General features: G+C 29.6%; 1 protein-coding gene across 1 annotated transcript; it reads right to left on the bottom strand.

The window, feature by feature from the left end:
• Nucleotides 1-11,384: 11,384 nt before the first annotated feature.
• Nucleotides 11,385-20,203, bottom strand: LOC145304283 (uncharacterized). The gene is made up of 24 exons (XM_080146135.1): nucleotides 20,009-20,203; nucleotides 19,193-19,285; nucleotides 18,689-18,757; nucleotides 18,450-18,493; nucleotides 18,302-18,353; nucleotides 18,127-18,198; nucleotides 17,917-17,967; nucleotides 17,749-17,766; nucleotides 17,583-17,644; nucleotides 15,731-15,971; nucleotides 15,573-15,653; nucleotides 15,456-15,518; nucleotides 15,306-15,388; nucleotides 15,208-15,229; nucleotides 14,960-15,031; nucleotides 14,832-14,885; nucleotides 14,704-14,730; nucleotides 13,386-13,444; nucleotides 13,169-13,318; nucleotides 12,695-12,809; nucleotides 12,473-12,588; nucleotides 12,107-12,292; nucleotides 11,888-11,965; nucleotides 11,385-11,565 (listed from the first exon to the last, which is right to left on the bottom strand). Exons 1-24 carry the CDS (start codon nucleotides 20,052-20,054, stop codon nucleotides 11,446-11,448), a joined length of 1,974 nt encoding a protein of 657 aa, XP_080002261.1. The 5' UTR covers nucleotides 20,055-20,203; the 3' UTR covers nucleotides 11,385-11,445.
• Nucleotides 20,204-21,555: the final 1,352 nt, after the last annotated feature.

Genomic DNA, 21,555 nt, shown 5'->3' with positions numbered 1-21,555 from the left:
TTTATTACCTATTGATTATGAAATGATTATTATTTAGTATAGTTGTTATATTACAACATCATGATTAATAGGATTATCTATTTTAGGATTGTGTATGTGATCTTGTGATTGTCATGTGCATGGAATGTTGTATGGTACAAACCAATTCCCATCCTTCTATCCTAAAATGTGAGGTATTATGAGTCCTAGTGAGGAGTATAATATTGTGTATGCATATCACGGGGTTTCATTTAGTTAGGAGCAAAATTGTCACGTTTTCGGGATGTGGCCATTCTCATGTGATTATGGTGAGTTGAGTTTAGTGAGAAATGTTGCTAGTGCTCAGCGCAAAAAAAAACCTTGAATCTCGTTAAGGAAGTTAATTTGACTTTCAAACGGGGGGTGTGTCTTAACCTCTTTTCGAGGAAGCTTTGTGTTTATCAAGTGCAAAATTAATTCCTTATCATTAAACCAAAAACAAAGCGCAAATGTCGTCTTTTAGGGCTTTCCTTTCATAATGTGGCGCGGCATAGAGTGTTTGTTTATTTTGGATGCGCACGTTCTTTACTTTTGAATGAGATATGAGAGTGTGAAGATTTCGGAGAACAAAATTGGGCCTATCATTGGTCTCATTGTGTGTGAACGACCCTAGTATATCAGGGATTTGAAACCATAAGAGCTTCAGGTAGAATTTGTTATTTTTATTAAGAAATATGGTGTATAGGACGATTATATGTAGTTTTAAAAAGGCTTTAGCCAGCTAAGCATGAAACTTAATTATGATTAATATATGTTTTAGTAATTTTTATGTGCCTTATTGTTGCATTTAACAATGATTTATTAAACCAAATAATTTTCCTTTAAAGCCAAAGTTTCCAAAGATTTTTACCGTAGAGAAAAATGATTTTTAAAAAGCAAATAAGATTACGTGGTTATAAATAACTGGAATTATGAACTAATTGATATTGTAATTTCAGGTCTTTGAAATAATTTCATCAATAAATCTATATTCAAACCTGCTGTTGAAACTTGATGGTTCCTGGTATTGGGGGTTTGTATGTTCGCCAACTGATCTCGTGAACTTCCCGCTAATTCGGAAGTCAAGCTCAACCAAAGTGTCATGGTTGAGACACTTTTAACAACATGTGGCCCCGTAGGGGTGATTTAATTGCCAATTATAATCTTAGAAATGATAATAATCTATCTTTTCGCATTTCTCTAGTTGAAAGACTACCTTTTGTTCCTTACCAACTCTATGGAATAATTTTAATGATATTGACAATATAAGAAATAATTTGACTAAAAAGCATTTATAAGCATGCTTAAAAAGTGCCTACTAAAAAGAATTGTAACCACATGTAATAGAATTTTATGCCGCTCATGTCTTTTGAGAAATTTAAATTAAGTAATAGCCTTTACTACATACTTCATCTATTATCAATTTTATTTTTTAAAAGAAAATTTAATATCTAATGTTCTAGTCCTCTCACATACACCCTTCCTCACTCCCTCATTTTCACACTGGAATAAAATATAATCCTTTTAGTAAATTTCTGTTGTTTTTTCATATCCCTAATTTTTTTCTTTAAACTTGTATATTATCTATTGCAAAGGCTATCCAATATTACCTCTCACGAGATTGTTTAGTCCTTTGACACTGTACATAATTATTATTTGATTGATCTGTTCTTAATTTTTTATTCATATTCAATTTTTTTGTTTGTATATGAATATTTAATACCTGTTATTATCATTACTTGTTATGTGTGTCATAAAATAAATATCTAATATAATCTAATCTAACGTATCAAAGCTGAGTACGTTTGGTACGTTATATTGAGATGTGTACGTAACATATTTTGAATTTTGGATTTTGTACGTTGTACGTTTTGTTAGTAATAAGAATAGAATATTAGTAGAAAAGTTTTTTTTTTGTTTTGTACGAAAATTTTTGCAAAAACAATAGGTGTATTATATTAAATAAATTCAATAATATCTTCATTTTTTATAGAACAAAAATATGTAGGTAAATTATTTATGTATTATAGTTTAACTTATAGTTTAAATTTATGGATTTGAAATATATGTCCTATAGATTTAGTTTAAACTATTGAACGTAAAAAGATATGCAGTTGACTAAATTTAGGTTTAAATGCACTTCGTGCAACTACCCTTTTAATAGATTTTACGATAATTTTTTTCAAATTCTTTATATACTTAGGTAAATTTTCCAAGATTAAGAAGTCTCATTTTTTGTTATCTTCAGTTTTTAAAGAATAAGAATCAAATGTAAGTATAAAAATATTTGTACATGTATTTGTATTTGTACAAAAAGTATTACAAAAATAGTATATTGTCTATAATACAAAGTAGAATGATGTCTGTCCGTCTGCTTGTCCGTCTGTCTATCAGAAGCTTAAGATCTCAGTAACCACTGAAACTATTGGGTCTACTCTTCAGGGAATATACCTAATAGTCCTGTAATGGTTTTAAGCTATTTTCTTGGGGGGAGGGACACTTAAAGCTTTTTACTTACTACTAGGATTAGCGATTTCGCCCCTAGCCTCTAGAGGCTTCGTCCTCTCCTTTATAGAATTGTTTGGTTGAAATTTGTCAAAAAAAACAAAAAAAAAAGATTGTGATGATTTTTTTCATTTAGGCTTTGCCCCAGGGTGCGGTGGGGGTTCCCCCACCCCGCTTATTTGCATTAGTTTACAAAAATAAATTTTGGGGTGGTTGACTTTTTGGGTGGGTGGGTTTCCCACACTCCAAGAAAATAACCTAAAACCACCACAGGACAAGAAGATATATTCCCTGAATTTTAGAACCCAAACTGTTCAGCGATTACCAAGATCTTAAGCTTTAGACAGACAGGCATTGATTTACTTTGTATTTAAGACTAGTATTTTCTGAGATCTTTAGCATTAGACAAAATAACCCTTTATCCTATTATATGTATATCCTGTAAATCCTTTTTTTCTGTAGCAAAGAATCTCGCTAACTGCTGAACCGACATGATCTTTGTGAGGTTGTAGGCTATTTTCTCTGTCCTTCCATATCCCTTCGAGAACCTTATATATATACTTAGTACGTAATAACAGGATGTATGTCTGTCTGTCAGTTTATTTGTACTGAAGGTTCTCGCTAACCGCTAAACCGATATGGTTCTCCTTAACAGGGTAGCTTCTTATGGGTCCTGGGAGAGGGTACAAGCACCATCCCAAGAGAAATCACTCTTAGAAAAAAATTACCACCCTTCCCCTATTTTTTCTTTCTTTTTAAAATTGAAATCAGAATGGGGGTGGTCTACTCCCCCCTCCCTCACTAAAAAATTTATTAGCGAAGCTTCTCTATAATCACTTTGTCAGTCTCTTATGCTATCGGAGAAACATGATTTTCTCGGCTCCTGTTTTTTGATTAAATAAGTTCACAGTAAACATATTTTCATTGAGATTTGCCTTTTGGTTAGGGTGCTAGATCTATTTCTAGATTTTCAAGTTTTTGTGGTTTTCTCGACTTCTAATCAGTGGCGTGCGAAGCACTTTGTCTAGGGGGGGGGGCATTTTGAACATTTTGCTAAATTTTGCCCCCCCCGCCCCCCCCCCTCCCTAAAACAAAGTGCCCCTAGGTGGCACTTTGCTTTAGGGAGGGGCATTTTTATTATGTATATCTGTTTTAAACAAGGGCGTTTTAAGGGGGTGGAATTACTTGATTATGGGTTTTCTAATCCCTATTCCTTCTTCCCCATCTCTTCCTCCCATCCCTTTCCCCAATACCTTCCCCCCATCCCTTTCCCTCTTCCTTCTTCTTTCTTCCCTCCCTACTCCCATCTATATCCCCCATCCCTTAAGCTAAAGGCATCTTGAAAAAAAAAGAATATTTACCAATCCCCCCCCCCCTGACTGACAGACATGGTAAATTATTGAAAAAAGTTATATCCGAACTCTCACCCTCTTTAAATGGCATTTTAAAAATCTGTCACTCTTTTATAAAGTGGTGTTTGCATGGATTTGCTAGGGTGGTGCGCAAAGCTCACTGAGAAAATTTTACACCACCTTCAAACTAAAGACAACAAGAGTTGTGTTATTTTATCAAGTTAAGAATATAGAGTGTTAGGGTTGTTAATGTAAATTGCTATGAAAAAAACATATCTTTTAGTTAAGGGAATATACACAAAAAAATGATAAACTTTTCCTGAACATCTTATACTGATACAGGGATGTAGTGGACATTGGGTTATTTATATTACTAGTCCCCAAAGTTTGATAAAAAACATTTTCTTATTCGTCTGCTCAACAACTTTAGGGACTTGATTGAATTTTGATTGGTTGGTTAATTAAGTTGAGTTTCCATACATTCTACCCACTAATTATAATTTATATAAGGATTAATTTTGTGTATCATTATTGGGGATGTACATCAATTAATCGGCCATTGTCTTTTCCCTATAGATCCCTGCAAAGCACAAAAAAACGTAAATTATTATTTTAGATTTATTTGTGAAAATAAGCACAAAAACCTTATTTATTTTGTATGATTACTGTTAGACCGACAGTCAAAGTAAATTGAATACTGGTTGCTAAGAACAAAGGAAAAAATTATTTTGATACTGTTATCCAAAAAAAAGTTTGAAAATCTGACCAAAAACACCAAAGATAAGGCTAATTATGTAAAATATAAAAATAGCCAAAAATCTGCTAAATGACAGTCCAACTGCCATGGATGTTTTATAGTTGGTTAATGTTATGCTCCTTGATTATAGGAATGTTGTCAAAAAGTTGCCATCTTTTATAGAAGATCACCAGTTAAAAAATTTATTGGTCATAATTGGAATTTTCCAAATATGTTATGATTAATTGAATAATAAGTTTATAATTGGCGCGCAGCGCAAAAAATTTTTTGGTTATTCTTGATCTTTTGGAAACATTGGGACAGTTTTGCTTTATGGAGAGGATAGGGGGCAAAATGGGGCATTTTTGTTTACCAGGTGGGGGGGGGGGGCAAAAAGGGGCATTTTTGTTTTCCAGGTGGGGGGCAAAAAGGGGCTTTTTTCAACATTTAGGGGGGGGCAGGGGGGCGTTGGCTAGGGGGGGGGGCAGGGAGGGGCGTTTTGGGCGCTAGGGGGGGCGATTGCCCCAAGATAGACGGCTGAAATTTTCAGGGAATAAATTCACATTCTACATATTTTCAAAAAGTTTCTTGAAGGTTTGTTTATTTGTTGCAGTGCTAGATCAAGTCCAAGATGTATAGGTTTTTGTGATTTTCTCTACTCATATTCTTGATAGACGGTTGTAATTTTCAGGGATTGTAAAGTTTTCATTCTTAATACTTCCACTAAGTTACATTGAGATTTGCTTATTGGTTGGGGGGCTGAATTTATTCCTAGATTTTTACATTATTATATATTTTTAAAAAGGTTTTGTGATTTATTTAAATAAGTTAAATGCTTATTTTTTATGAGACTACTCTATAATTTATTCATTCTCCCAGATTTCCATCCATAACTTTTGAGCTTCGTTTCTTAAGGATGTTGTCATCCTTGTTTTTTACTTTTTATTTTTAAACTGTTTTTAACCCATTTTTAAAACGTATATAAAAAATATACTATGACACCAGTTGAATGAGACTGCAGAGCCTAAATTTGAATTAAGTCCCCAATAAACTTTTTTGGGGGGATTTAAATATTAATTTTTACTGTTGCCGTGATCATTTTGACCGAAGCAAAAGGCCTTTTATTTATTTGGGTAAAATTCGTAGCTTTTAGAGTGTTTTGCTTCATAAATATTGTATTCTGGTATAGAGTAAAATTAGGACTTATGATTTTACTATAAAAATTCACTAAAAAGTTAATTCTTTATCATATATCAACGAATTAACATTAACATGTTTGTGTTCTCTCACTTATTTTAAAAACATAAAAAAGGGCTGTACAGGGTTAAATGACAACAAATTTATTTTTGTCACATATACAAATGTGTTATAAAATAAGATTATTCAAACTTATCTTTTAAAATAATTTTAAAAAGTATGTATCTTTTATGTGTATGGTTTTCATTCTTTTCATTTTAATTAAATAAAAAATATTTGGATCTACTGCAGTTCATGGTAAAATATTGCTGGTAACGAATGCGTCCTGGTTCCTGGCAATATTACAAGATTCCTGGATCCAGCAGCACGCAAATTCCCCTAAATCCTAGGTTCCTGTTAGCTGGCAATCTGCAAATTTTCCAAGTTACCAGCAATGACAGAAGATTACTGGCTTACAGGAGTTTTTACCCCATACCCTTTTTCACAATTTCTTAGGGGGTAAACAGCAACAATTAAAAAGGGGCAGTAATTTTAATTATTTTATGTGCATTCCTAATAGAGGTGGGGGATGGATTTAAGAGAGTGGGATCTTTACCTTTAAATTTAACTGTTTCTATCTTAATATCCACTTTCGCGCCAAAATTTGGGCAGTCCTCTTTATTTTTATAATAAATTAAAAAAGGGGAGATACATTCGTAATTTTAATCATATTAATTAATAAATTAATTTTTTCTAAGTGAGACTCTGAATCAAACAGTAAAACCAACGATTTTGAGCGCCTATTGAATGCAAAACTTAATACTAGCCCCTGTAACCTAAACTAACCTAATTATAAAACAGTGCCGCGGCCAGGTTTGATGGTTTAGTTGGGGGGGGGGGGGGGGGGGGGTAGGAGAAGAGAAGGTTCGAAACTTGCGCGCCAAAATTTGAATGGCATCCCAACGACCTCACAACAAATCCCGTATCTTTATTTCTATAATAATTGAAAATTGGAGGAGATATACTCGTTATTGTTACGAATTAGTAAATTGAATCTTAATTTCGTCTTAAAAATATGGGATTTTAATTGGTGGGTAATTGAGTTAAGATAAAGTTACCTCTTGACAATAAAGCTAATTGGTTACCCATTTTTAAATTATAACGCACATTTATGTCCTGAATCTCTGATACTTTTGGCGGTTTTTTTAAATTCAAATTCTCTTCACTCCTTTTTATGCTTGTAAACTCAAGTAGGCAAGGTTGACAATATAGCAATATTTGTTTGTTTCTCAATTAAGATCTCTCTAACCACTGATTCGATTGAGTTCTTCATTTTAGAGAAGCTTCACAAGGTCCTATGATGATTTTAGGCTATTGTTTAAGCTATTTTCTGCCCAATTTCTTCCAATTTAAAAACGGAGCTTCATGATGCTAGGGGCTCAACTGCTATAATCTACAATATAAAGTAGCGAAGGATTTTAATTTAAAGCAAAATATTTAGGAAAAGTAAATTACAATTTCATAATGAGTTTCATAATTATTTATAAGTAACAGAGTGTCCGTTTGTATGTGTGTTTGACTTGCTAAACGATAAACCGAAAAAGTATAATATTTTTTTCTTGTGGCGGTTTATCTTAGAAGGATTGTGGATGATACCCTCAAATCAACTAAAATAGTTAGAACCTTCCCAGGACTTATTGCCCTTAAAGTTTTTCTTGACTACTTTTATATTGTTACTTTTTACGCCTAAGTAAACGTTGTATTATTAACTGTTGATAAAAATCAAGAAAACGGAATATTTATCATATTTGTCTTGTCTCACCCCCCCCCCCCCCCACCCCATCTCTCTCTAATTCATTTTTTACATTTGATCAGTTTAAGATTTTTAATTTACTATGAATTGTTGTAGAACAGAGCAAAATTTATACCTCATCCTAACTCCCCAAATTAGTACAGAGAAACACCACTACCCTCCCACCCCCTACCACATCAGACAAACATGCCAAAAAAGCCACTTCTAATTGTGGGGTAAGTGTAATAAAAGGGAAATGGGAATTAAAAAGGGAAATATTGCTTTTTAACAGGAATATTTTAAACATGCCAGTGGCCAGGAATATGCATAAATTGCCAGCAACCAGGAAAGTTAAACATTGGTAGCTCCAGAAATATTTCTTGTTATGCTAGATCCAGGAATCTTCTAATATTGCCAGGAAACAGGAAGCAATCGTTACCAGCAATATTTTACCATGAACTGCAGTAGATCCAAATATTTAACTACATTGGAAATACGTCACTTTGTGAAAACACTCTTTTTTTGAATTGTAAAGAATTATATAAAACAAGACTTCTTATTGGTTAGATTTCAGAATTATTTGTTTTATTGTAAATGTTAGATTTTTCAATGAAATTAATTGTTTTGGAGAAAAAAAAATATTTCCAATGAACAGAGTAATGTTTTTTTATTGTATCAATATAAAGTGAATTATATAAAAATGTTCTGTAAGCCACAATATTACCCGAAGTAAAAAAAGAGCAACACTAAAAATTAATTTTTAAATCCCCCAAAAAAAGTTTTTTGGGGACTTAATTCAAATTTGGGCTCTGCAGTCTGATATTTTTGACCCCCCATTAAAAAATAGGTTAAAAACAGTTTAAATAAAAAATAAAAAAATGGGTTTTTGAATTCATCACCCCTCCCCCCCCCCCCCCCTAATCAAGTTCCTCTAGGACCTCTAAGGGCGTAGTCACTGGTCCTTATAATAGGATATGCTTTGTACGTAATAACAGGATGTCTGTTTGTTTGTACCAAAAGATCTCGCTAACTACTGAACCGATATGGTTTTCCTTAACAGGATAGCTTCTCATAGATTTTTGGAAGTTTTATAACTATTTTGGGGAAGAGTATCACCATCCACCCTCCCAAGAGAAATCGACTTTAGAATAGTTTCTCGCATCGTATTATAAACGGCGGATAAAGAATGTACAATTATGAGATTAAAACTAGTTTTTTTAGCCATGAGGTGCCGAAGGCACCGGCTAAAAAAACTGGCTTTAATCTTATGATTGTACATTTTTATATTCGTAGAGAGCTGGATATATTTAATATGATGCTAGAAATAGTTTTCTCCTATGGATGAGAACCGGTTCCTATCCACCTGATATTGGGTTTAAACATCCTTAATATCAGAATTACAGTAAAATATAAGTCTAATAACAGTTCATCAGTACAAAACTTTTTGAGCAACAGCATAAGCCACCCCTTTTTTCTTGAATCTCCAATATTCATATTGATCTCCTCTCTTTCTTCTTCTACACCATATACGAAAAAATGGCATACCTTGCCTATGTCTAAGTATGGAAAGGATGTTGAAGTTTAACTCATTAGTGACAAACCGGCTTTTATCGCCCATTTACAAAAAATCCCCCAAAAAAACGGTTCCTGTCCACCGGATTCGAATGAATACGAGAAAAAAACTTACCTCCTCCCCCCAAAAATGAATTTTAATTGCTCACTGATTTTAAGTTAATTTTTTTCCAGAGGTCTCTATATAACTTTTTAGCTTCGCTACTTATTTATGTTGTTATCCATGTTTTTTACTGTTTCTTTTTAAATCTAAAATAAAAAAAATTGGGTTATTGAATTCAACTCTCCCCTCCTCAAGTGCCCCTAGAGGCCTTTAGGAGCGTAGACGCTAGTTCTTTTAAATAGAGTAATAGGATATCTTGTGTCTGTCAGTCCGCTATAGTTCTCCTTTACAAGTAGCCGCTAGTAGACTTAAATGTATTGATAATAGGTAACTAGGAAATTATTTAAACTGTTTTTAAACTATTTTTAAAAGGTATATCAAAAATATACTTTGACACCTGTAGAATCATACTGCAAAGCCAAAAATGAGAACAATTGCCTACATCAATTTTTATTAGAATTTTAAAGTTTATTTTTTACTATGGATTAAATAATTTTTACTGAATCGTGATGTTTCTTTCCCTTGTAGGTAAAATACTCAGCTTTTAGAGTGTCTTGCTTCGTAAATATTGTATGCTAGTATACAGTAAAGTTAGGTCTTTTGATTTTATCTATCAATACTAATTAAAAATTAATTATTTACAATATATCAATGAATTAACATAAAAATATTTCATGTCTATTATACATTAAAACAATAAAAATTGGCTGTAAAGGGTTAAATAAATTAAGATGGATGAACTCCAATTTAGTTTCTGAAAGTGTACCTAGCGTCCGTGTCCTATCTCGAAATTTGCTATTAGCTAAAAAAGCTTCAAACTTCCAAAAAAAACATTAGAATTTTAAACATTAAAATTTTGAATGTATAATGTATAAATCGCTTTGTTTTCACAAATTTCCGGAGTAGCTGAAAAAAGGGTCTGCAATAATTGGGTTATCTGCTGTACACTTTAGGAAACTAGGGATAGAAAAAACCATTTGGAGCTCATCTTAAGATGACAACAAATGTTTATGCAATACAACAAATCTATTTTTGTCACATATACAAATATGATATAAAATAAGATCATTCAAACATATTTTTAAAAATATTTCTAAAAAGTATGTATCTTTTATGAGTAGGGTTTTCATTCTTTTCATTTTTATTAAATAAAATTATTTAACTACGTTTAAAAAAAGTCACTTTGTGAAAACACTCTTAACTTATTTTTAGATAGCCTGATATCTAGTTGCCGAAAGTGTACGCAGTTTCCTGGGTGTTTCCTCATCCTAGCTCAATATTTACTACTAGCTACAAATCTTCAAAATTCCCTTAAAAAAATCAAAATTTGATTGTATAAACGATTTATACATTATAAATTTAAATTTTTTAAATTTTGATTTTTTTTTTAAGTTTGAAGCTTTTTTAGCTAGTAGTAAATATTGAGCTAGGATGAGGAAACACTCAGGAAACTGCGTACACTTTCGGCAACTAGATATCAGGCTATCTATTTTTATTATGAATGTACGTTTTTGTACATTTTTTTTACTTTTTTTATATTTTCTATATTTTTTTGTGTACGTTATATACGTTTTTTATTTTCAAAATTGGCTGGCCAGTCTAAATATAAAAAGCTTGGGATGAGGGGTAATTTTTCTTTTTTGTTGGGGTTTGGAAGTCTGAAGATGTAAAAAAATTTGGGATGGTATTGTGGAGGTTCCCCCATCCTCCTATTTGTTTTAAAAATGGACACTTTTTATGGAAGCAGAGGTGACCCAAAAACCCCTGCAGGACCAGTATCTTTATTACCTGAGCCTAATTGGTTACCAAGATGTTAAGCTTCAGACAGATGGGCAAAAGACAGATACACATTGCACTTTTTTGTATTATAAATTAATTGATACAGGGTAGTGAAAAAATAATACAGAAATTTTCTGGTTTGACTCAAAACCTACTCTTTACAGGCCCTTTACTGATTTTTCAAGTACATTTTTGCATAGTTTTTATTATAATTATAAACATATTCTAATCCTCCTTTTTTCCACATGTTGCATTTGATTATGATTTGTTGCCCTATTTCCCTTCTGCTTTTCTTGAAATATGTACAAACTAACTCAATTCACTTGTATTTTGTATGTCTAGGAATTTAGAATGCCAATAATTAACAGACATATATGATATTTTTCTATAATGTATTTATTGATATATCAAACATATTTATATAGTTCATAAATTAATTTCGAAATCTGTAGCTACAATCAGCTCTTGAGATTTGATCAGCTGGACTCAGTACATTCTTTGTAAGTGTACAGATATAATCTGGAGTGTGAGGATCAGACATTGTGAAATTTACCTAAAGATGAAAATTTGTATATATTGTAAAATATAAAGATTTTGAACATATGTCTACAGAATAATTTTAGACAGTCATCTGCAGACAATAAATTAAAAGGATTGTAGATGGTCATAACACTCGAATATGAAATGTATAATAAATATTTAATATTAATAGCATATATGCAGTTACAAAAACATTTGTACAATTTGTACAACAATGATTAAATTATAATATATATTTGACAAACATTATTAAATTATAATAGTATTTATTCCAACAAAAGATCCTTATTTAACTGGCCAGCAAATATTAATTGAATTCAAAGATGTGATATTACCTCTCCATTTAGTGGTTTCCATAATCCACTTCCAGTCCAGGTCACTGTTATGTTTAGAACTTCACCTTGCAAATCAGCCTATACATACATTACATGCTTAGATTATTCATTAACAAATGTTATATCTAAAACTTTGAATGCTATCGTCTCTTTTATTATCTAAAAGGATAACTAAATTTAAGGTATGAATTTAAATGCTGTTTAATAAAAGGATGTTACCAAGTAGCAGTCACTGAATTGCTGTTTGTCACCAGCACCTTCAAATACTGCTGTGTTGTCAGGAGTAAAGTCAATTTCATCCAAATGATCCAAAATTCCTGTGGAACAACTTGTGGGGCCATCTCTATCATTCTTTCCAGTTAATTGCATTGTTAACCAAGGCTCATTGTTTGATGAGTCACAATCCTTAATTTAATGGGTTTTTTTTAAATTATGTTGATTATGATTATTGCAGTCAACATGAAAGTACTTTAATGAATAACAATTATTGAATAACCAGCTTTCTCTTGGGACAAGTATAGAATCTAATGAAAGCTGTTGGACAAACATGAATAAAGAAAATTTTCATTGAAAAGATAATATTACCACACAGGATTGGGTTGTAAAAGAAATAGTTTTTAGGCTGTTTCTGTAGCTTGCAGAAATACATTCATGGTTTTCACAAGTATTATCTCCAGGACAATTCATTGCTGAAGCACAACCTAACAAATTAAGTTTTCATCAGTCTTAGCCATCTTAAAGTATAAATGAAACATAAGATTAAACTCTTGCATTGACAATGAGAATTTTAGTTATATTGATGTTTACCAAGATCGCAAAAGCCTATTTTATCATCAGAACTAGTTGTACTGTTACACCACTGACAGTTTGAATAGTTAGTATCACAAACTTCATTTACACTCTGACACATCATATCATTTCTGCAGATTTTTGTAATATAAACCACATGCAAAATCATCAACAGTGAGAAAAGAAAAATATTATTTATAATTGGAACTTAAATACAATGGAAAATATTTAAACTTCCATCAATATTTCTAAAATATTAAGATAAAGTTTACTGTTCTATTTATTACTTACAAGGATCAAAAGTTATGAACCCATCTTATTTATAACCAAGAAGGGCTAAACATGATTCATCTTCTTGAAGTTATTTTTGTCCTAACACAAACATCATTTTGTATTGAATAAAATTGATTAACCTTTCAATTTAAATTCAAGGGCACAATATAAAAGATATTTCTTCAATTATTAAAGCATGGGAGTCTATATTACATTCCTACATCCAGGAACACAATTTCCACTCTGACAAATAGGAGCATCTAAAGAAGTACAAGCACTGTCATCTCTACAACCAGGTTTACATTGACCATTGTCACAATATTCATCAGCTTCACAAGCATCATCATTATCATTTGAGCAAACAGAAAACTTAACATTAAAAAGATTTAAAATTTAAAAAAATGGTCCTTTCTATATATGAATGAATCTGACTTACTGGACAATATGAAGTATCTGTATAACTGCTGCAATAAGGAGATGAATTTGGAACAAACACTGAAAGTACCCAGCATATACTTTTATCGCATTATTTTAAGAAACATGTCGCATTAATACGTCCTTAATGACGTAACTTTTTTATTACTATACAAATGACGTTTCATATTTTTTAAATTTTTTTAAAGGACGTGTTGTGTACCAAAAACACGTCGTTATCTTTAAAAAAAACGTCACCAAAAAAATATAAATAATAACAATATTTTGAATTTAATTAATGACATTTTATCTTAAATAACGACGCATTAAAACGTCAATTTTTCCTTTAAAACGTCCAGAAAAACAAGATGGCCGCCAAACTTTCAAAATTGTATTATAATTTTTTATTATTTGTGGTAAATAAAATGATTAAATTTAATTCAATTTAAATCATTTAAGGCTGTATTAAGACGTCAAATTTTTATAAAACGTCAAAAAAAACAATATGGCTACCAAATTTGGTAATGTATTATTTACTTACAAACAAAATAGTAGAAATAATTCAGGGTTCAAATTAATCTAATAATTTTGAATCAAACACATAATATGTTTCTATTATTTCATCGCTTGCTGAAAAGTTTCATGACCTATATATATGGTTCTATTCTTTCTAGAAGGTCTCACCAAAAAAATTAGTTTTCATAATATACATGCATAAAGGAAATAAAATATAAATTCATAGTGGTGTCTGTAGTACTAATATCCTTCATTTCATTACAAAATAATAATTGTCAAACTAAAAATAAGGTCAAAACATTGAGAAAACAAAGCTAAACAATGAGTGATTTCAACTGCCATCTAGTGTCAATATCAGTAACTATTTGATCCATTTCCTTTTTAAATTTATATAAGATCATTTTAATGCGTCCTTATTTATCAATACGTCATTTAAATTATTTAATTAATAAAGATGACTTATTACAAATAAAGGACGTTTTGACTCCACATTATTTATTTTATTTACTGTCACATTAATATGTATTCTATAACATATATTAATATGTGGAAAAAATAGAATATGACGTATTGAAACAACCTTAAATTTTATATTTAATTAGGCATTAATTTGTAATTTCTTTTTTTAAGAAAAATAATGGCAAATAAAAAACAATTAAGGCCATATTAATAAGTCATTTTCTTTAAATACGTCACAAAAAAGACGTATTGAAAATTAACGACATGTCAATGCAACATTTCTAAAGAAACAAAACCACTTTAGTAGATGCTGGGTAAAAGTATGAAACATTGTTTAAATACTTTCAAATTCTAATTTTGGTTACCTTCATTTTTTTCTTTTTGACAAAAATCTGAAAGTAGAACAACATTATAACATAGTATTCTGCAGATATTTGAAAACAATTTCTAGGAATTATTGTCTCACCTTTTATTACAAACCTAAAAAACTTACTTTTATATTCGTAATATTTTCCTTCATTACAGTACCAATAGCTGTGACAATCACCTTATTGAAATATTATATAAATTTTGTTATTGTAATATTTAAAACAAACAAAAAATTAACACATAATTATTTACATGGATAAACAAACTGATCTGAATAGCCTTTCATAAACATTGTACAGTTTGCATCAGTTGGAGGAGTACAATCTAGGATATAAAAATAAATTTATACTATTTAAATGTTGGAGAAGAAAATTTAAACATGATTTTAGTAAAATTTAAAAGTAATGAAATTTATAATTTTATTTAAACTAAAAGAAAATAAATGAAAATTTAAATATTTTTTAGTAGAATTGAAATTAATTGAATTAAAAGAAAATAACCTGTCAATTGTAATGGAGTATCCTGAAACAAATTTTGAGTATTTTTTTTATATATATACAAACATTTTTTATAGATCATCTACTTATCTTATACCTACCTTACAAATGTCTGGTGGTGCATAGTCAAAATTAACACATTCACCCTTCAGTCTAACATATCTAGGATCTGGATGTATGATGTCTAAAAGTATAAAATTTATCAATTTCCTTTCTAATGATTTAATAATATAACTTCTAAATGTAAAAACCTATATCACAAGTATCTGTTTGTAGTTTTCCATCATCACACCACCAATACTTTTGACAATCACCTAAAAAAAAAAATGTTTGGCTGTACAAATGTTTGATAATTTAAATCTACTTACATGGCCATCTGTTGTAGATAGTATAATTAGGATTGTCTTCTATATTCTCACAATCTGCGTCTGTAGGCTCAGCACAAGGATCTGAATTTGATTTAAATTATCAATGAAATAAAGTAGTAATAATATGAGAGTTTTATATGTAGACACTGAGACATTACCTTGTGTTGTTGTAGTAGTTGTTGTAGTTGTGGTTGTTGTTGTTGTAGTAGTTGTTGTAGTTGTGGTTGTTGTTGTTGTAGTAGTTGTTGTGGTAGTAGTTGTAGTTGTAGTAGTTGTGGTAGTTGTTGTTGTTGTAGTAGTTGTAGTGGTTGTTGTAGTTGTTGTTGTAGTAGTTGTGGTAGTAGTTGTTGTTGTAGTAGTAGTAGTAGTTGTAGTTGTAGTTGTAGACAAAAGAGAATCCTAAATTATTTCAAGTCTTTCAGCAAATTTAATTGGATCAAATGTAAATATTCTTATCATAGGATAAATTAAAATTAAAGGGAGTGTGAATGTTAAAATTTCTCATCTGATTATCAAATCTTAAAATTGTCTAAGCACCTTTTACTATACTGATCAACCAAAAACGTCCTATTAACAAAAATATCGAAGATTTATGCCTTGATTTTGCAGCATTTTGGGAGGGAAAAATGGAAAAACAAGGAATATCTGAACGTTTTTGTTTATTATAGTATTTCTAGGGATATTTAACTTGTTTAACTGTTAATAATTCATTTTATGACATAACATTGCTAATTCATGTTTTAGTAACATAGTAATTAGGAATCAAACTCGTGTTATTGACAAAAAAAGTACCTCACTGTCTATAAAGGGTTGAATCTCAGAGGCTATTTAAAACTAGAGTTGGCTTAATATAACTATATCGCTTTTGGCTAGTTTTCTATAAGTACATATCTATTTATCTATTTCTCAATAAATCAATTTTCCTCCCTCGCCATTACTATCTAAAAGAAAGAAGTAATTATTTATTAATTTAAATGATTTTAAACAGATTTTTTCAATTTTATTTTTTTCACATTACCATCACCAAAGGGTTAATATGATTAAAATTTTAGTTTTAATATTTTAACACAAAGGAAGTGTCGCCACAATCAAATTCTTTTAAAATACAGTTTTCTTAGATTTACTCTATTATGAACGTAATTTTTTTATTTATGTAAAAAGGATTAAATACTTCAATGTAATTCAAATATCAACATGAAGTGAAAAACTTAATTCATTCCATAAACAAATAGAATAAAGGTCTTATCGCTTTGGTCAATGAGAGTTTAATGAGTATTATTGGAGCACTATGAGTTTTAAACACTTTACCATTGGAAGACTAGAGCTCATTTATAGACGTTTATTTCCTATATAGATCTGTCATTGATCTTGATGCAATAAAGCAGGCTGTTTTGTAAATGTTAAAAATTGGAAGATTTCATTAAATAAAAGTAATTGCAAATATACTTAGTAAATGATATTATCCTTTCTTATTGTGTTGGACAATAAATAACCCACTTAGGATATTTAGATTTCACTTTTATCAGACTGTATTGTACATATATTATTATTTTTAAATTTGTAATTAAAAGTAGGTGAGAGATGGGCTAACTGAAGTTACTTGGTTACTAATAAATAAACCTGTTTTTAGCTTTGTTTTTGTATTTGATAATAAATAAAAAATATTGCTTATTTTATCAATTTCTAAGTAACTATACATTGGTTAAAGGCAAGGACTATGTTAAAAAAGGGCTTAACCATTAGGAAAAATAGAGAACTATGTAAAAAAATTTAGTTTTAACTATAGACGAAGAAAAATTGATTGCACATTTATATAGCCCGGAAAAATTTCTTCCAATCTTGTATTTAGTAAAAATTGCGAAAAGTAAGTAAGTAAACAAGAGCTCGCTTGGCCCTATCTTTGAGATTATATGAATGAGATGATGTTAAGGTTTGATAATCTGAAGAGAAATTTTCTTGTTCACAGTCCCTTTAAGATGATATATTTTAAGAATGTATAAACATATTTACTGAGCAATATGATTTGTCCATATCAGTTCTAAAACAGTCCACCGCACTGTTGGGAATAAAAGCTAAAATGCATTAGATATAAATTAAATTAATAGTTTTAAAGATATCATAAGATATAGCATTTTCTTTTTAAAATGAACAATTGCTTAAAAAATGTAAAACATACCCACAAGAGGACATCCACCTTAATAAAGCACAAACACAAATTAATTAGTGTTTGGAAGTATTTTCTTCAAAATTTATGATGGCAAATGAAAAGACTTTTCATTGTTTATAAAATATTTGATTAAATTACATCTAAGCTTTAGAAATTAATTATTTAAGATATCATTACTTTCTTTTATCATCACTCCATTCAAGCAATACCAGTAACTATGACAATCACCTAAAATAAGTTGATAAACAGTTAATGATTCTTTTGCTATTGTAAAATTTAAAAACTACATGTAAAACTAAAAAAAATCATAAGGAAAATTTAAATAAAAGAAATTATTAATGTAATGTATTATTTTAGTAAAATTACAACTTTTTATAATTTACTTACAAGGATAAGGAAACTGATCAGACCTTCCAGTCATGAATTGTGTACAGTTAGCATCTGTTGGGGGTGTACAATCTATGATGATATTCAAAGCATTAATATTATTTTTGTACTTTAAGTCTTAAGTGAATACTATTATTAGTGCAGTAAGCAATCATTCAGACAATTGTCTAATTACCTTCATAAGATTGAAATGGATTTTCAGTTGTTGTTTCATTTAGTTGATGATTCTGAAATATATTTATTAGATAAAGATTATTTATCTGCAATATGCTTTTTCAGGTATGGTTTTATTTTTAAGAGCAGAACTTTTAGTTTTTTATTACCTTACACAATTCAGGTTCATTAAAACAAGAGCCGCCAATCCAAACTATGATTTAAAATTTATAAATTTCTTTTATATCAATGACAGGATTAAATTTTAACAACTTTAGAATTTTAAGTTTTAGCTTGAAAGTTTATTTGAAAAATATCATGTATTTACAATTTATTCATAAATTTTTTTAGGTGTGGTTTTATTATTCTTTATTTGATTTTCAATGATTTTTTTTCTTAAAATAATTACCTCCATATTTGGAGCAGGTATCAAATTTTAGTTGTTTTTTTTCACACCACCAATATTTTCTACAGTCACCTTTTCATAAAGTGAAGCTGTTAAGCATTTGTAGGAAATAAGAATTTAGGATTAACAACTAAAATACTCATAATGCACCACTAAATCTTTTATTTGTAAACAAACATAGTGAAAGAGATGTTTGGTGATCATATAAAACTAATTTTTGACTGATTTAAAGAAAAATAATCTTTGTGCATTTTGAGTTTTTTAGTGACTTGTTAATCCTAGATTTCCATTTCCTTCAAGTACTTAGAAGTTTCACTTTATATTTATAAAATAATTTTGGTCATGTTACTTAAAACAACAATGATGAGTCAGATATTTTACAATTTTCTATCGTTTTGTATTGAAGATTACTTTTTAATTAAAGACTCTTTTAAAAGGAAGGTTATAAGAAAAAATTGAATAGATAGATAAATATTTTTAATTTTAAAGAAATATAAAACTACTAACATGGCCATCTATTGTAGATAGTATATAATTCATTGTCTTCTACATTCGCACACTCAGCATCAGTAGGCTCCGTGCAAGGCGCCATCCTTTCTCCTGAAAGGAATATATATTTGAAATCTAGATAGACAGAAATTATTTCTAGTATTATGTTAGTACTTCATGAAAGGATTTTTTTTTAAATACAAAAATAAGGTTGGAAAGGTTTTTTGAACAGTGTGAGTTATGAAGGTGAGTGGATGTCAAATTTTAGTTTAAAACAATCTTAGGATTAATATGAGGCTCAAGAATCCGATCCATCTAATTATTTTTTAATGGGGGTTGGGATCCATGAGACTATTAATAAAACTGATACCCAAAGTTTTATCAATATGATCTCTCATTGATTATTTAAAAAACCTTGGGTATTTTTATCAAATCTTTTTATCTACAAAAAGAGTAATTTTGCTAATTCTAATTTATTGCTAATTGTCCTATCCAGCTAGATCTTTGATTTTGTAATAAAAAGTACATTTCTCTCCCAGAGAATATATGTATATTATTAAATATAGCTCAGTCTTGTGTTGTTACTTCCTGAAGCAGGTTACTGCTCTAGGATTGACACAGACAAAAGTGTATTCAGTTTATATTCTGTGAAATATTAATATTTATATTATTCATTATCATTTTAACTTGTATTTTAATTAATATATAATCTTTAGTAAAAGATTTGTTTCTCTTTGCCTCGGCTACGCTACAATTTTTTGCCTAATGCATTAATTCTTTTAAAAATCAAAGGGAATACTAAACTTCCTAAATCTAAAAAAAATATTTTCATACCTGATGCTAAGAAAAAAGATGAGCATAAAACAATTAAGAACAACATTTTTAGCACAAAAAAAAACTTTATCACATATATTCCATTAATTGTTCTCGATCCTTTGTTTGTGCAAAACTGAAATTTTGTTTATTTGTTATCTTTTATTAATTTAATATATAATTCATGTACTTTAAGCACTAAACTGTATCATCAAATTAAGAAGAGCATTACAATTTTCCCATATATTTTACCAAAATAGTAAAAAATATTTTTCTCCATTTTACTTCTTGATAAAATGGTGTGCAGAGTTTTACAAAGTAGGTATAACAACTAGCGAATAAAGGGGAAGGCAGGCCTTTCAATTTCAGGGGCGTTTTGATTACTCCCTACACTCCCTTCAACACGCCTATGTAATTATACAATCTTATTTTACGTTTTTTGTTATCTTTTTCTTTCATAAGTTTAACAATTGCATAAGGATTTTTAATAAAACAAGGACGAATATGTCCTAAAGTAGTGATACTGTGAGTTCAAGAGTCAAAGAAAGCTTTAAGAAAAAACAGTTATTCAGAAAGAAAGAGGAAACAATTAAGGAAAAAAGAGGAAAAGGAAGAGAAAGAAGAAGATTTACTTTATTGTATGTTGTCATTCTTGTTAGCTAATTTTTAAAATTCTAATACAAAACAAATATTGCATAAACACAGTTTAGGTTCAATAATAAATAACTTTTACAAGAACTAAAGGTGCAAAGGTATCAGAAATGTAGTTTTAATGAAAGATCAAAAACAATCATATCTTGCAAAATTGAATGATCCTTTTATAAAAGTAACATAATGGCTTTCTGTCTAAACAAAGAATCTTGCCTTCTGCTAGATTGATATAGTTCTCTGTTCTACAGCTTAGGGAAGGTTTATACCTGTTAAGTGTTTATACCACCATCCTTCCAAGAGAAAGAGACTCTAGAAAAATATGAACTCCTAACAATTTTTTTTTATTACTTTTTCTTTCTAAAACTAAACTTTATAATTGCAATAATTGTTGAATTATCAAATTAATTTATTATAAAAAACAGCAGTTGATAACTGCAAAATGGACAAAAAAAAATGTGCTAAAATTACTTAATACCTTTTAAGAGATTAAATTGTTATGAAAGTTTATAACCTCGATATTATTTTTTTTGCATTTTTATATTATTATTAGTTTCAAAAGCGCAAGAATAGCAGTTTCCATAAAAGTGAAGCTCAAAAGTGAGCCCCTATAGCTATTTAAAGTTTGTATACCCCTCCCTTTAAATTTATTTTTTTATGACTATTGATAGGTGTATTTCTTTAAAATCACAATCTATTCTGCGGTTTGCCATATCTAAATCTTCAGATATAGAGACGGACAGACATTGTTCTACTTGTATTATAAACAAGTGGCTTCTCCCCCATCCATTTAGGGATATGCACATTAGATTTTGTTTATAAACTAAATCTAATGGCAAATAAAAGGCATTCCTAAAAAGCAGACAACAAAACAGTCAACACGTTTAAGAGATTATTTGCTTCAAATATTGCATTATTTT

This window comes from Acartia tonsa, chromosome 13 (assembly GCF_053477335.1).
Source record: "Acartia tonsa isolate MP-2025a chromosome 13, ASM5347733v1, whole genome shotgun sequence".
Classification (NCBI taxonomy): Eukaryota; Metazoa; Arthropoda; class Copepoda; order Calanoida; family Acartiidae; genus Acartia; species Acartia tonsa.
Note: the sequence above shows the minus strand (reverse complement) of the source record. Positions and strands in the feature narration are given on the sequence as shown.